Source organism: Bipolaris maydis (genome assembly GCF_028858645.1).
Source record: "Bipolaris maydis strain C4 unplaced genomic scaffold PSV08scaffold_6, whole genome shotgun sequence".
NCBI lineage: Eukaryota > Fungi > Ascomycota > Dothideomycetes > Pleosporales > Pleosporaceae > Bipolaris > Bipolaris maydis.
In genome coordinates, this window is record NW_027093862.1 from 141,724 (window position 1) to 154,012 (window position 12,289).

The 12,289-nt window shown below is 52.3% G+C and overlaps 7 protein-coding genes across 7 annotated transcripts; 5 read left to right on the forward strand and 2 right to left on the reverse strand.

Annotated features, from left to right (window-relative positions):
• The first annotated feature begins 9 nt into the window (after nucleotides 1–9).
• Nucleotides 10–1,456, forward strand: PSV08DRAFT_200970 (optic atrophy 3 protein-domain-containing protein). The gene is made up of 2 exons (XM_014219622.2): nucleotides 10–403; nucleotides 454–1,456. The coding sequence occupies exons 1-2, from the start codon at nucleotides 344–346 to the stop codon at nucleotides 1,171–1,173; spliced, it is 780 nt and encodes a 259-aa protein (XP_014075097.1). The 5' UTR covers nucleotides 10–343; the 3' UTR covers nucleotides 1,174–1,456.
• Nucleotides 1,457–2,092: 636 nt separating this feature from the next.
• On the forward strand, nucleotides 2,093–2,392 carry PSV08DRAFT_350703 (uncharacterized protein; the record flags this gene model as incomplete). The annotated part of the gene is made up of 1 exon (XM_014219623.2): nucleotides 2,093–2,392. The coding sequence occupies one exon, from the start codon at nucleotides 2,093–2,095 to the stop codon at nucleotides 2,390–2,392; it is 300 nt and encodes a 99-aa protein (XP_014075098.2).
• Nucleotides 2,393–2,566: 174 nt separating this feature from the next.
• PSV08DRAFT_221705 (uncharacterized protein) lies at nucleotides 2,567–4,234 on the reverse strand. The gene is made up of 3 exons (XM_014219624.2): nucleotides 3,739–4,234; nucleotides 3,222–3,683; nucleotides 2,567–3,166 (listed from the first exon to the last, which is right to left on the reverse strand). Exons 1-3 carry the CDS (start codon nucleotides 3,887–3,889, stop codon nucleotides 2,721–2,723), a joined length of 1,059 nt encoding a protein of 352 aa, XP_014075099.1. The 5' UTR covers nucleotides 3,890–4,234; the 3' UTR covers nucleotides 2,567–2,720.
• Nucleotides 4,235–5,438: 1,204 nt separating this feature from the next.
• On the forward strand, nucleotides 5,439–6,810 carry PSV08DRAFT_38680 (uncharacterized protein). The gene is made up of 2 exons (XM_014219625.2): nucleotides 5,439–5,596; nucleotides 5,646–6,810. The coding sequence occupies exons 1-2, from the start codon at nucleotides 5,486–5,488 to the stop codon at nucleotides 6,459–6,461; spliced, it is 927 nt and encodes a 308-aa protein (XP_014075100.2). The 5' UTR covers nucleotides 5,439–5,485; the 3' UTR covers nucleotides 6,462–6,810.
• Nucleotides 6,811–7,118: 308 nt separating this feature from the next.
• PSV08DRAFT_401260 (origin recognition complex subunit 3 N-terminus-domain-containing protein) lies at nucleotides 7,119–9,357 on the forward strand. Its single transcript, XM_014219626.2, has 4 exons — nucleotides 7,119–7,295; nucleotides 7,351–7,814; nucleotides 7,861–9,135; nucleotides 9,225–9,357. The coding sequence occupies exons 1-4, from the start codon at nucleotides 7,140–7,142 to the stop codon at nucleotides 9,328–9,330; spliced, it is 2,001 nt and encodes a 666-aa protein (XP_014075101.1). The 5' UTR covers nucleotides 7,119–7,139; the 3' UTR covers nucleotides 9,331–9,357.
• Nucleotides 9,358–9,451: 94 nt separating this feature from the next.
• Nucleotides 9,452–10,342, reverse strand: PSV08DRAFT_221714 (3-hydroxyanthranilic acid dioxygenase-domain-containing protein; the record flags this gene model as incomplete). The annotated part of the gene is made up of 2 exons (XM_014219627.1): nucleotides 10,049–10,342; nucleotides 9,452–9,956 (listed from the first exon to the last, which is right to left on the reverse strand). Exons 1-2 carry the CDS (start codon nucleotides 10,228–10,230, stop codon nucleotides 9,452–9,454), a joined length of 687 nt encoding a protein of 228 aa, XP_014075102.1. The 5' UTR covers nucleotides 10,231–10,342.
• A 206-nt stretch (nucleotides 10,343–10,548) lies between these two features.
• Nucleotides 10,549–11,771, forward strand: PSV08DRAFT_401262 (Ctr copper transporter family-domain-containing protein). Its single transcript, XM_066093615.1, has 4 exons — nucleotides 10,549–10,726; nucleotides 10,825–11,008; nucleotides 11,277–11,373; nucleotides 11,426–11,771. The coding sequence occupies exons 1-4, from the start codon at nucleotides 10,628–10,630 to the stop codon at nucleotides 11,538–11,540; spliced, it is 495 nt and encodes a 164-aa protein (XP_065949175.1). The 5' UTR covers nucleotides 10,549–10,627; the 3' UTR covers nucleotides 11,541–11,771.
• Nucleotides 11,772–12,289: the final 518 nt, after the last annotated feature.

Below are 12,289 nucleotides of genomic sequence, written 5' to 3' on the forward strand. Positions count from 1 at the left end.
ATAGCCAGTGCCAGTGCCGCATTCGAGCTAGTTGTCGTGTGACCATGTGGCTCTAGTGCATTGGATCGTGTTTTGTTGTTGCTCCGCATCGTCTGGTCGGGCCTTGTTGTCCGCCGTCTGTGGATCGGGTCGATGAGGTGCGGGCGGTCGTCAGGCAACTGCAAATCCAACATTCGGCTCCGAACCATGATCAACCACCACGAGCATACATGACCACCAAAGGCTGTCGTCCAACCTTGGATATGTCTTCGTCCCTGTAGAGCCTGCGACGAACCCCCGTCCGCTCATCAATTTCCTGTACATATCCACATTCTAGGTAGCCGCAGCACAGTCGTGACCGAACATGTCCCTCACCCTCAAAGTCACCTCGCTTTTCGTCAGGACGCTTGCGAAGCCTGTAGCAGTATGTCCACGCGCCGGCCCGTGTCGAGAATCGCTACTCACCCCAGCTAGAATGCGATAAAACGCAATGCCCACGAGCACGAACGCTTTCGTCGAATATGCGTCAAATTTGCCCAAGGACTGCATCGCGTCGACATGCGTATGCGCCTGGGCCTCCTTCAAGACCCCGCCGTCATCGATCGGCAGATCAAAAAGGAAGTTGCCTTGGCAGAGGCCAGACGGAAGGAGGCGGCAGCGCCCACCGTCTTGACTGAGGAGCAGACCAAGGCGGAAGAAGCTCTCACGGAGAGGGAGCGGGAAGCGATCAGGAAGAAGGCGGAAGAAAGAGCCAGGCCCCGCATTCGGCCTCTCTCCGAACAAAAGGCCATTGAGATGGGCGCAAACTTTGTTGCCGAATCCTTCATCTTCGCTGTCGGCATTGCAGTGATCCTCGTGGAGCAGTGGCGGCAAAGGAGAAAGGCCAAGAACGCCAGAGACGATATCAGGGAAGACCTAGAGGAAGTGCAGGCTGAACTGAGGGCCGTCAAAGCAGAGTTTGAGGAATTCAAAGCAAAACATCCTGAGCCCACGTCTTCCAAGCTGTTGGGCTTTTGGAAGGGACGCGCTGAGGACAAGGGAGCTGAACCTGCAAAAGCCGCAAAGTCCGCGACTACTGGCATCACAACCACCATCGACTCAGCAGTTCAGGCTGAGAATCAAGCTACCGAACAGCAGCCAACCGACAAGGCCTCTCGACCAAAAGACTTGGGATTGCACACGCGAGAGACCTGACCTTGGCGGCCCAGTCCTTCTCTTATCATTTTCATACTCCCCTCTCATGATACCCTTCCGGTTGCGGACGTAGGCGTGTGTGTTTCTTTAAAAAAAAGAGGGCGGGCACAATACATTCACATGCAGTCTTGCTTCTTGGATATTTGATCTGGTTCGTATCAGAGATAAGTCCACAGAGACAATATCACTTGCGGGGACAAGCTGTTCGTCTTCAGCCAAAATTGGCATGTATAGAGTATAGAGTCAAACTAGATGTATCAATATCAACCACTTACCTATTGTCATTCTGGAGCCTCATGCAGGTGATAGCCCTGATTATATCTGTGTAACCACACAGTTGGATTGAAGTTTGTGGTTATGACGGACCAAGAGCAGATGGAAGTCGGTTGCTCCTTCTCCTATATCCTTACCCCTGTGCTCCTTCCTTTGATTCACGGACCCAGGAATGCTACTCTCATCACAATGTCAACCAGATATCTCCAACCTGTGTAAACAGGCATATAACACAACAGCTATTCTCTAGCCCCAACTTACATCCCTGAATCTACCCGCCGCGCTACTCCACTCTACTCATTCACGACCTACCAAAGTAAGTACCACTTACTACCCCCAGCAAATGCCCGTATGTACCAATAGTTAAACTACCATAGTGGCTTCACCACATCAACTCCAATATCACTATCATCACCTACTACTCTCTCCCCGCGAAGCAGACAAAACCACAGCCGCAACTACGCAAACTCATACCACCACCCAACCTACGAAACCACCCACTCTCCCCCAGATAGACGGTGGATTCGAACACCATCATGTCCACCATTCCACCCACGATCCAAACTTTGCTCAATTCAGTACCCTCTCGTATCCTCGTCACCAACACAGTATCCAACCAACTCTTCGCGCTCGTAACATTCCAATCATGCTGTCTCTACCAGTCCCACCACCACCACCACCGCCGCCTCTACACCAACAGTCCCGTCCCACAGGCAACACGGTCCACGATCTCCTTCCTTACTGCACTACCGAGCCACCCTTGAACGAAGCCCAAGTCATTGCTTTGAGCGATGTGGTGGGGAGTCTGAGGGAGCTTGTGCCGTTGGCGCTTGCGGCTGCGGCTGGGGATAAGAGAAGTTTGAGGAAGCTGGAGAGTGCGGTTGGGAAGCGGGATGCGGTGGGTGTTGTGGAGTTTTTTGTGGATGAGTGGGAGATTGAGGGGTGAGAGTGTGTTGAGTTTGTTATGAGAAATAGAGGAGTGGGTGGTGAGAATATATGGAAAGTGCCTGGTCATAAGAATATGTGACATAAGTTTGTGCTCTGCTAGTCAACGAGATGCTAGGAAGAGACCAACCAATATCACACGCATCACCCCCTAAAAAAAGTCGCAAAGAGGAAATGTTAACGAATGATACTTTTTACAAACGATGGGATATCACACAAGCACTTCACTATACTATCCTCCCAACACACCCTCATCTCTCCAACCATTAACTACCACCAACCACATTACATCCATCCCATCCCTCCTCCATCTTTCTCCTTTTCTGAACCTACCCAATACTCGTAATGTTAATCCCCACAGCCGCGAGCGCGGGCCCAACATTCAATTCCAGATTAATAACATTACTCTTAATCGCATCCTCATAGTACACCAGGTGCTCTCCATTTCTCACGCTCGAATTGCCCGAAATCTGGAGCGGCAGGACCGCGTTCTTGTACTTTGACTGGATGAGCCCGAGGATGGTAAGCTGGTCGGCGTGGCTCTGGAGCGGGAAGGTGTTGGCGCCCGGTTTGAGGAGGACGTTGGGGATGAGACAGTAGCCGATGGGCGTGCCGTCAACGGCCAGGTTCATGGTTACGTTGCCGAGGTCGAGGGTCATGACCGAGGGGTTGGGGATGCTGACTTGGGCGACGAGGTTGGAGTTGTCAGCGAGGAGTTTGTCGCCTGAGAGGATGCTGACGTCGGTGATGTTGAGGCCGGCGAGTTTGTTGAGACCTGGAGGGTTTGTGTTAGTTTTTCTTTTCGGTGGTAAGGGAAATGGGTCACATACCCTTCATTGTGACAACCTTGTTGTAGTTGACGTCCATGGTGGGAAGGCCGCCAAGGTGGATGTGGGTTTTGCCGTCGAGATGGATTGAGAATTCCTCGCTGCCTAGGACGAGCTTGGTGTAGTTTGAAAAGGCATCTTTGTTTGCGAGCTGGAGTTCCTGGTCAACAGTGACGGGTGTCTCTGCCTCGGATTTCACCTCGGGAATGTCAATGTACAAGAAGGGTTCTTGTCCTGCAATGGATAGAGCACCGCGGAAACCGTCGATCTTGGGGTGATAGCTGCTATTACTCCTGATGACCGTGTCGAGCTTCAGATGGATACTATCTGGTTGGGGATTGCTGACTTCCTGAGAAAGGACCTCTATTGTCGAAGCATTGATCTCGCGCTGTGCTATCTTTGGTATAGCAACGTAAATGATTGGCAACACGATGATCAACACGATGATCGCAAATACCAGAAGGTCTACCACATGTCAGAACAAGTCGCGGGTTAAAGCCACCCTCAGAGATCAGCTCACCGCACCACCAGAACTTTCTGCAGTGGTTCTTCATGCGCCCTTTCACGCCTGGCTTCTCGCCTGGTGGATAGAGTTTGTTCATCACCCCACCTCTTTTCTGGGGCGTGGTGTATACACCATCTGTATGTGTCGATGTTCCCTTGTCGTCCATCCTGATACTTCCTCTATAGTGTGCAGGTATACTTCCAGGAACAAGTCGTTTGTTGTGGGCCTTCACGTACCCTGGCACGCGATAGGTGGCCAAACTTTGCAGCTATACAAAGAGCGCAGAGTCGAGGCGGTATTAAATAGAACAAGAGTGTCTTTGCCAGGGCGATCCGATCATTCAAACAAATGCTAATGGAATGCGGGGAAAGCGAATCGCAAAGACGTCGTGGCTTGGGGAGCGATGGAAAGACTTGCACATGCTCAGCATGAACCGAGAACCCCTCTCATGCGACGTTGTAATTGGCGATGGACCAGCAATAAGACATGCCGGAGTAATGTCAAAAAGGGTACGATCCGTAACGGGCCACACAATGGCTTCTACATAGAGGACGGGTGGTCCGAGAGTAGCCTTATGTGGTGGTACTCCGAGATGTGTGCCACCCTTCCATAGGCAACGGGAGCCCCGGCAAGGTGGGCTTGTCCAAGCGGACGGTCGATTGGTGCATGTTTTTTTTGCTATTTGTTTTCCAATTGTAAACGACGTGTGGGTCGCACACAGCTGAAAAGGTACCTAGTTGGTGGCACGAGCGGAGGCCAAGAGACGTTAAGTCATGCTTAGCCTTGAGTAGCGGCTCGAATGAATACCTAGAAAAGCGCAAAATGCTTGAGCAGAGTGGCACGCGAACACTGGAGCAAGCTGTGGGTGGACCGGAGAGTGAGGAAACAATATCTACCCTGGACCAATTTGTGACGGTCTTTTCTAATTGCAGCTAGTGGTTGAGAGGCCCCTAGCAAAGGTGGGCCAATGTCAGCAGTGACTGGCCGGCCGTCGATCTGTATTCGGATGCAGCGCCTCGTTTTCGTAGACGAGGACACAGCCCAACCGAGCAGGTAACATGGTATTCTGAATAAACTATTGCTCAGTAGAGGGGGATCGACATCCCTGCGGCTTCACATGCAATCTTTAGATGCGTAATTAAGGGACTCTGTGCTGCGACACCTCAGAACCTGTCGCAGTTGAGCTGTCGGCCCGCGACATTTGCGCTGTAACGAGGAATAGGGTTCAATGGCACTGTTGGCCGCTGATTCGTCTGTTAAAAGGAGGTAGATGATTGTTTTGTCACGATCGAGTCGTTTCGCAACGGTGATGCTTGTCGCGTGCACATCCTCGGCTCAAAAGCTAGAAGGCTTGTCAAAGGATCATCCGTCCCGTGTCATGCGGGTGGCGTCGATTGCTGTTCCTGGCTGTTGGAACCCTATTGTTTTCTTTTGCTGACAGCGGCTATACCAATACTATATGAATGTAGCACGTCGGAGCTTACACACCTAGTCTATGCCGCTCTGACCGCCTCACATGCCCTTGCGACACAGTTTCGGGCTCCGCCTTTGAATTGTGCAACGAGGTAAAGGCAGTCAAGTGCTCTACATAGCTCTAGAAGACGTGTCGTCGAGACAGAAAAGTCTGGGGGATCGCCCCGCTGCCGTGGCATGCACCAAGTGGCGCTACATATGGTGGGTCGCTAGAGCGGCAATTTCCGAGTTGACTCGCGACTCTGCCAAAAACATCTTCGCCCACATCCCGCATCTTGGCACAACAACCATGGCGCAGTCAGACGACGAGGATGATTACATGAACATGGTGTTTGACGATGCGCCAAAAGGTCCAAAGTATGAAACGTCGTTGCAGCGCGCCGCGCGCAAGCGCAAAGAGGTACGTCATTTCACTTGGACACAGTAGTGCTCGGCTGACCACCAACCAGGGCGAAGCCAGAGCACGGCAGAAGACAAAGGCTGAGCGTGAAGAAGAAGCCGAAGCTGCCCGAGAAGCTGCCCTGGCCACTGCTCTCCCTGAGACAAATAGGGGATTCAAAATGATGGCCAAATTCGGTTTCAAGCAAGGCGATGCCTTGGGGAAGTCGGGTGACGCGCGGAAAGAACCCATACGAGTTAGTCTAAAAGATGATCGAGGGGGAATTGGCCTCGAGTCAGAGAAGAAGCGCAAGTTCAGAGAGCAATTCGAGGAGGCAGACCGGCTTGCCAAACGCGCAAAGGAGGAGGAGGGCGATTATCTCGAGGTGATGCGACAGGAGCAAAGAGAGAAGAAGGCCGAAAGAGACTTGGACAACGCGCAGAGGACAGCCGAGCGGCTTGCGGACAGAGAGGCAGAGGCCAGTGGTGCCAGCGACACGAGTGAGAAGCCGCTCAAGGACATCAATGTTCTTTGGCGGGCGCGAGCGCGGCGGAGAATCGAGGCAAAGCGCGATAAGCAGCAGCGGAGAGAACTGAATAACAGCATTGCGTCACGACTGCCTACACTGGCTCCTGAGGACGAAGACGACGACTCCAAGATAGCTCAGGGTAAGGACCTAGCGCCTTTCTACACGACTCTTGAAAATCAGCTCGAGGATGAAGACCCGGAACTTGCCGAATTCGAGGCTTTGCCGGTGGCAGAGCGTCTCCAAAAGCTGCTGCTTTTCCTCCGTGACAAGTACCATTACTGTCTCTATTGCGGGTATGAGTATCCAGACCCAGAGATGGACGGATGTCCTGGAGTGACCGAGGAAGATCACGACTAAGTAAATTATGGGATTTAAGCTTTTTGCATATCACCAGAGCTCAAAGGTATGAAAATAGAGTGCATCTCGCTCAGCCCATGGACGACGACAGCGACGCAATGTACTAGTCGGCTGTAGAGCATTAAATATTTTGTGCAGCAGCAGATGCTCTCAGTATACTCTATATTGGAGTGGGAAGCACTCCAGCGGCCAGTGATTAAGTCACTATCTACCCAATAATGGTTTCCAGTCCATAGATTTTATATGACTTACTCACTTAGAGCAGACAACCTCAATCGCTGGACAGCAACTACCAAGTATACATGTCAAGCGCATAATGTGTCGTGATTAGGAAGGTTTAAAAGCTGCGCTGTATGCTGTTGCATTGGCTAAAGGTGCCGTGGCCAGCCACGTCAGAACTCTATCGATGTAGACCCCTGAATAGCACATAATCAGCACAAATCTTTAACTCTTCTTCTAATTTCCAGTCGAAATAGCACATGTGTACTGAACCGTCTTCTTTGTCTTTGGTAGTATACTTAGCAAGGCGCTTCCAACGAGCTTTGACCATTTAGTACGTACCAAGTCCCGTGCTCACGCGCTTCGCGATTGTCGCGCTTTCCCAACTCAGCCCCTAGCCATTCACTGTAAGCAACATCAACAAGTCAGGGAAACCCCGTGACTGCAACCAAACACAACATGGAGCATCAAAGGTGTTACATATATGAGCCTCCGCAGACGCAAGATCGGGCGCCCAAGCGACAACGGACGAGCAAATTCAATCCGCAGGCGCAGCTGCCAGAACGGCTAGCAACGTACCGACGTCTATGGACAGAACAAGAAGAGCGCATCCAAGTAAGACGGCAGTTGTTAAACAATCCTCTGCCAATGCATCTGACATGAACAAAAGCATACACTCGAAGGCGCTGACAGCGCGACCCAAGAAAAGATTGCCAATTTCATCTCTACAGCAAGTTCATCTCCCGATGAAGCCAAATTCGCCATACCAACGGCGCTCATTGTTGCCGGACCCAGTATCGCATCTCACGGACCCTTTTTCGAACGTCTTGGCCGAAGAGTCAGGGAAGAGAATAGCGCCTATGTCGTACTAACGTCGAGTGAATGCCCAAACCTCAAGACGCTGCTGAAGAATCTTATCAAAAAGGTGACTTCGCGCGTGGAGGATGATGATGATGAAGATGATGTAGATCGGCCCTCTGCATCGTCGAGGTATGGTCCAAAGCTGCTCAATTACGACCTTGCTTATGTCGAGGAATGGCAAAAGAAAATGCGGGCTTCGAGTATTGTGATTGCTTTGCAGGACAGCGAGGCTTTTGATGTTGGGTTGCTTGTTAACATGGTTGACCTCTTGCAGTAAGTGGAGCCTGGTCTTTCGGTCAAATAGTACTGACTCTTACAGCTCATGGCTGGATCGTCTTCCCTTTGTGCTACTCTTTGGTATTGCGACTTCTGCAGAGAGTTTTGAGGAACGCCTGTCGGGCAACTCGCTACGCTATCTCGAAGGCCAGAAGTTTGATGTCACGCAGTCAGACGAGATTATTGAAAAGCTTTTCCGTGCAACCGTTGCCAGCACTGATGTTGGTCTGCATATTGGACACACCATTTGTCGCCGCATGCTCGATCGACAGAAAGATCATGTGCAGAATACGCAAGATTTCTGTGATGGGCTCAAGTACGCGTACATGTCGCATTTCTACGCCAGTGTACCTAGTGTATTCCTCGCTGATGATGTTACTCTCGATGGCTTGACGGCAGATGCTTTTAAAGCTGTGCGCAACTTGCCGTCTTTCCGGCAACGGGTGGAGGATATGCTGGACAACGGACGCGCGCAAGATGTGCGAAAAATGCTCGAAGACGACGAGTACCTCTTGGAAGAAATCAGGCAGAGCTTAAAATCCGGTCAACAGACCATGGCTACATTGAGCCACGCTACAAAAGTCGTGGCAAGCATGCGCGAATCACTGCAACTATCACCCAACGTCCGGCTCTCGACTCTCTGGACCCGCGCCGCAGCTGGCGAGCTAGCCGGATCGCCTCTGATCCGCGAGACGATGCTGTCCATCAAGAAGATTCCATCCGATAAACTGGTACAGCTGCTTGCATCACTACGAGACGTCGTAGGCACCTACTTCAACATGGACATCATCTCTTCTGAGCAAAAACTGCAAAGCCTCCTCGAGACGGCCGATGCGCCTCTCCGCACCCAACACGATGTCCGCAACGATAGTCTACGCACTACCGTCGTGGCGCAAAAAGTGCTGCTGAGCAAGCACAAAGCCGCGTTGTCGGAGCAAGACAAGGCATATTCGGACCTGGTAACGCAGTTCCACGACGACCTCGAAGCGTACCTGAGCGCTTCGTTGATCGATCCGAAGACGCTGTTTCTGGCAGAGGTGCTCGTCTACGATCTCAAGTCGCCGCATATGGAGGTCTTTCAGCCCAAACCGCGGTTTGCAGTCGAACGCGCGCTGGCGTCTCCGCACGACTATCTGGGTTGTGAGTGCTGCAGCGGTGCAGATGGAAATGCAGCCGCACTTTCGGCAACGCAGCCCGCCACGGCAATTGTGTATCAGATGTACCTTGAATCCGGGGCTTTGATCAACGTGAGCGATTTGTGGTCTGCGTTCAATGCCATTGCGGGTGATGGGATTGAGGAGAATGAGGCCAAGACCATGTAAGTCTTTTTTTTTTCTTTTTGGTTTCTTCTTGTTTTACCGTTCACGAAGATGATTTTGCTAACGTGTTTTTCTTTTTCTTTTTCAGGGCTCTATTCCAGCGAGCATTGGCTGAGCTTAGATATCTGGGTCTCGTCAAACCAAGCCGAAAGAAGACGGATCATGTATCCAAAATCATGTGGAAAGGACTGTAATTTAACATGAACAGAGACCCCCCCCCCCCCCCAAAAAAAAAGGTTTACTTTTTTTTCTCCCAATTACTCATACATACATCTCGTACACCTATTCCATCTCCCCGCTCCCCCCCTTTTTTTTTCAATCTTTTGGCTTGGGCGCCGTATCGCATACAGTCCCGCAATTCTTACATGTCCTCTTGCCCACATCGGCCTTGAACGCATTCACCGCGTCCTTAATCTGCGAGCCCAAATCGGTACAGTGAAAAGCGTCCTCATAGACTTTGTCGCCACAGGCCTGACAATACCACCTCAGGCGGTCCAAACTGCGGTCTGGCCTCTTCTGCTCCAGCACCACGCCGACCGTGTCCTTGAACCTGACGGGATTATGCGGCGTGTTGGGGGGCAGCAAGAACATGTCGCCCTCGTGGATGTGGATGTCGCGGAATTGGGCGCCGGGAGGCTGTGTTTCGTCGACGATTTTGAGCAGCATGGAGCCTTTGTACTGGTAGAACCATTCGGGGGTCTCGTTGATGTGGTAGTCTGTGCGTTGATTGGGGCCGCCGACGATCATGACGGTGACTGAGTCGTTGTAGACGCAGTAGTTGTTGATTGGGGGTTTGAGCATGTGTGCGTTTTCGGAGACCCTATATCCGCGCGACGAGTGATGGTGTTAGTGGGTTGTTTCTGTATTTGCGAGGCAGGGGGGAGCTGGTGCAAGGATGTGGGCAGTGGTTACCATTTGGGAATGTTCAAGGGTGGGCCGATTGGGGTGCTGGTGGTGGTTGAGATGGGTCGCGGTGTGCTTGGTGTGGAGCGTTGTATGCGCGGTATAGACTGTGATATGATTGGTATAGTACGTCGCGATGTGGTTTGGATGAGGCCGGCAGCTGGTCTCCATGATCGTATTGTCGTCGCCATTGTGAGCGTTGCGCGCGCAGTCGAATACGCGGTTTTCTTGTATACCCCGAAGTGCCGTCGAGTTCCGGAACGGTGGAGAGGTGTCGCTTACGAGTTTCCAAGGTGTGTCGAGGTCTTGGATACAAAAGTCTAGAGTACAGTGGTTGGTAGGGTCTAGAATGTGGGGGCATGAAGCTTATCGACGGCCCCACTTTTACCGCGGGCTTGTGCATTGATCACTGGTGCGACGCGTGTGTGCTCACTCTAAACTCCCTCAAACCGGCGCACGTCTCGTGACAAGTCAGCAGCATTAGCTTCCACGCTTCCTTCTCTCCTTCCATCACCCTTATTTTCCCTTTACAACGCACGAGAGAATCTTTGGCGTATTTGTTTGCTACTATTGCATTTGCAGCTCACGATGGACCACTCACACATGGATCACGGCCATATGGACCACGGCCACATGGACCACGGCATGCCTGGCATGGGCGGCGACGGCCCAAAGTGCAACATGAATGTACGACAACCAACCGCTCTTTCCACATGGGACTGGGTGTGGATGCGCCTCGGTCGCTATTCTACTTGTATTGAACATTGTTAAAAACAAAGCAATAGATGCTGTTTACCTGGGACACGACCGACCTCTGCATCGTCTTTCCCTCATGGCACATTTCAGGCACGGGATCGCTCATCTTCTCGCTGCTGGCCGTGGTGCTTCTCACGGCGGGATACGAAGCCATACGGGAAATGTCGAGGCGATATGAAAGCTATGCAAAGGGCCTTTTGGAGGGACCACGAGGTGAGTCTACTTGTCATTTTCTGGCGGATGAATGGGAGCCGTGAAGAGGCTGTCTCCCGCGCCTTTTGACCGTGCAAGGGTTATTTGCACACGGTGTGGTGTGTGAATTGCCCAGTGTGCACGACGCAAGCGTGGAAGTCGGAGACTAGGGAGGTCTCTTTTCTTCAACTTCCTTGACCTTGAGTGGGAACCCTTGCTGAGTATTTTTGCGCGCGCCACAAAGAAGACGGCGGACGAACAGATGAATCGAGCTCATTACTTGGCCCAGGGAGAAATGGAAACGCTGGGCGTGGAAGCGGGCAGCAGGTCAAGATGATCAAGGCTGCCTTGTATGCTGTGCAGGTGTTTTATTCGTTTTTCATCATGTAAGTGTATGGATCTGGGCTGTGGCGGGATGGCTGTGCTGACTGGGTGCAGGCTGTTGTTCATGACATACAACGGGTGGATCATGCTTGCCGTGGCCGTGGGTGCGTTTGTGGGATACATCATGTTCAGCGAGTCTTCGTCGACCAAGTCGGTTGCGTGTCACTGAGCGAGGCTCCTGAGATGGCGGCGAGTGGCGGAAGAGGGTTGAAAGTCGGTCAGATGGATTGTGCTCTCTGCGGTCGAGAGCAGGGGGCACATACTGCGGCTGGTTCCTGCAATATCCGGACAAGATGAAGTAGACTGCACCAGTGACATGGGCTGGGGAATCACGCAATGCCAGCAGTGGTGCAAGGGGATAGTTTAGACGGACGAATGATCAGAGCAGTTGCAAAGCCTATGATGAGAGTCTTGGTGGTCCGTGTCTAGATGGTGTTTGTGGTGAGCAGAGCTACATAGATGCTTGGCTGGAAGAGGCAAGCCGACGGAAGGCTAGGAATCCACGAAATCCACGAAATGGACGGACTCAGGAACACGCAGACGCCATGTGCAGAGAGGAGTTTGCGTTGGAAGCAAGGCGAGTTGGAGGCAGAAGAAAAGTCGGTATGAGAAGAGAGTGGAGTGCTGCCGTCCCAAGACGGCAATGTGGCCCGCTGGCTGTCGTGGGCATGGCTCGGGCAAAGGCCGACCGGGCTATGACGGCGTTGCGGGCACAGTTGCCCAAACCAGCATCGTGAGATTTGGGGGACGAAGCAGCGGTGCATTGCAGGGCGACACACAGCAACAAATACACATGCGTGCCCTGGGTCTGCCCCAGCCAGCCAGCCAGCCAGCCAGCCAGACGGACAGGGCATGACGCTGCATGTGTGCCGGGCAGCCTTCACATGCCGACGGAGGGCTGGGCGGCCGCGACGCGTG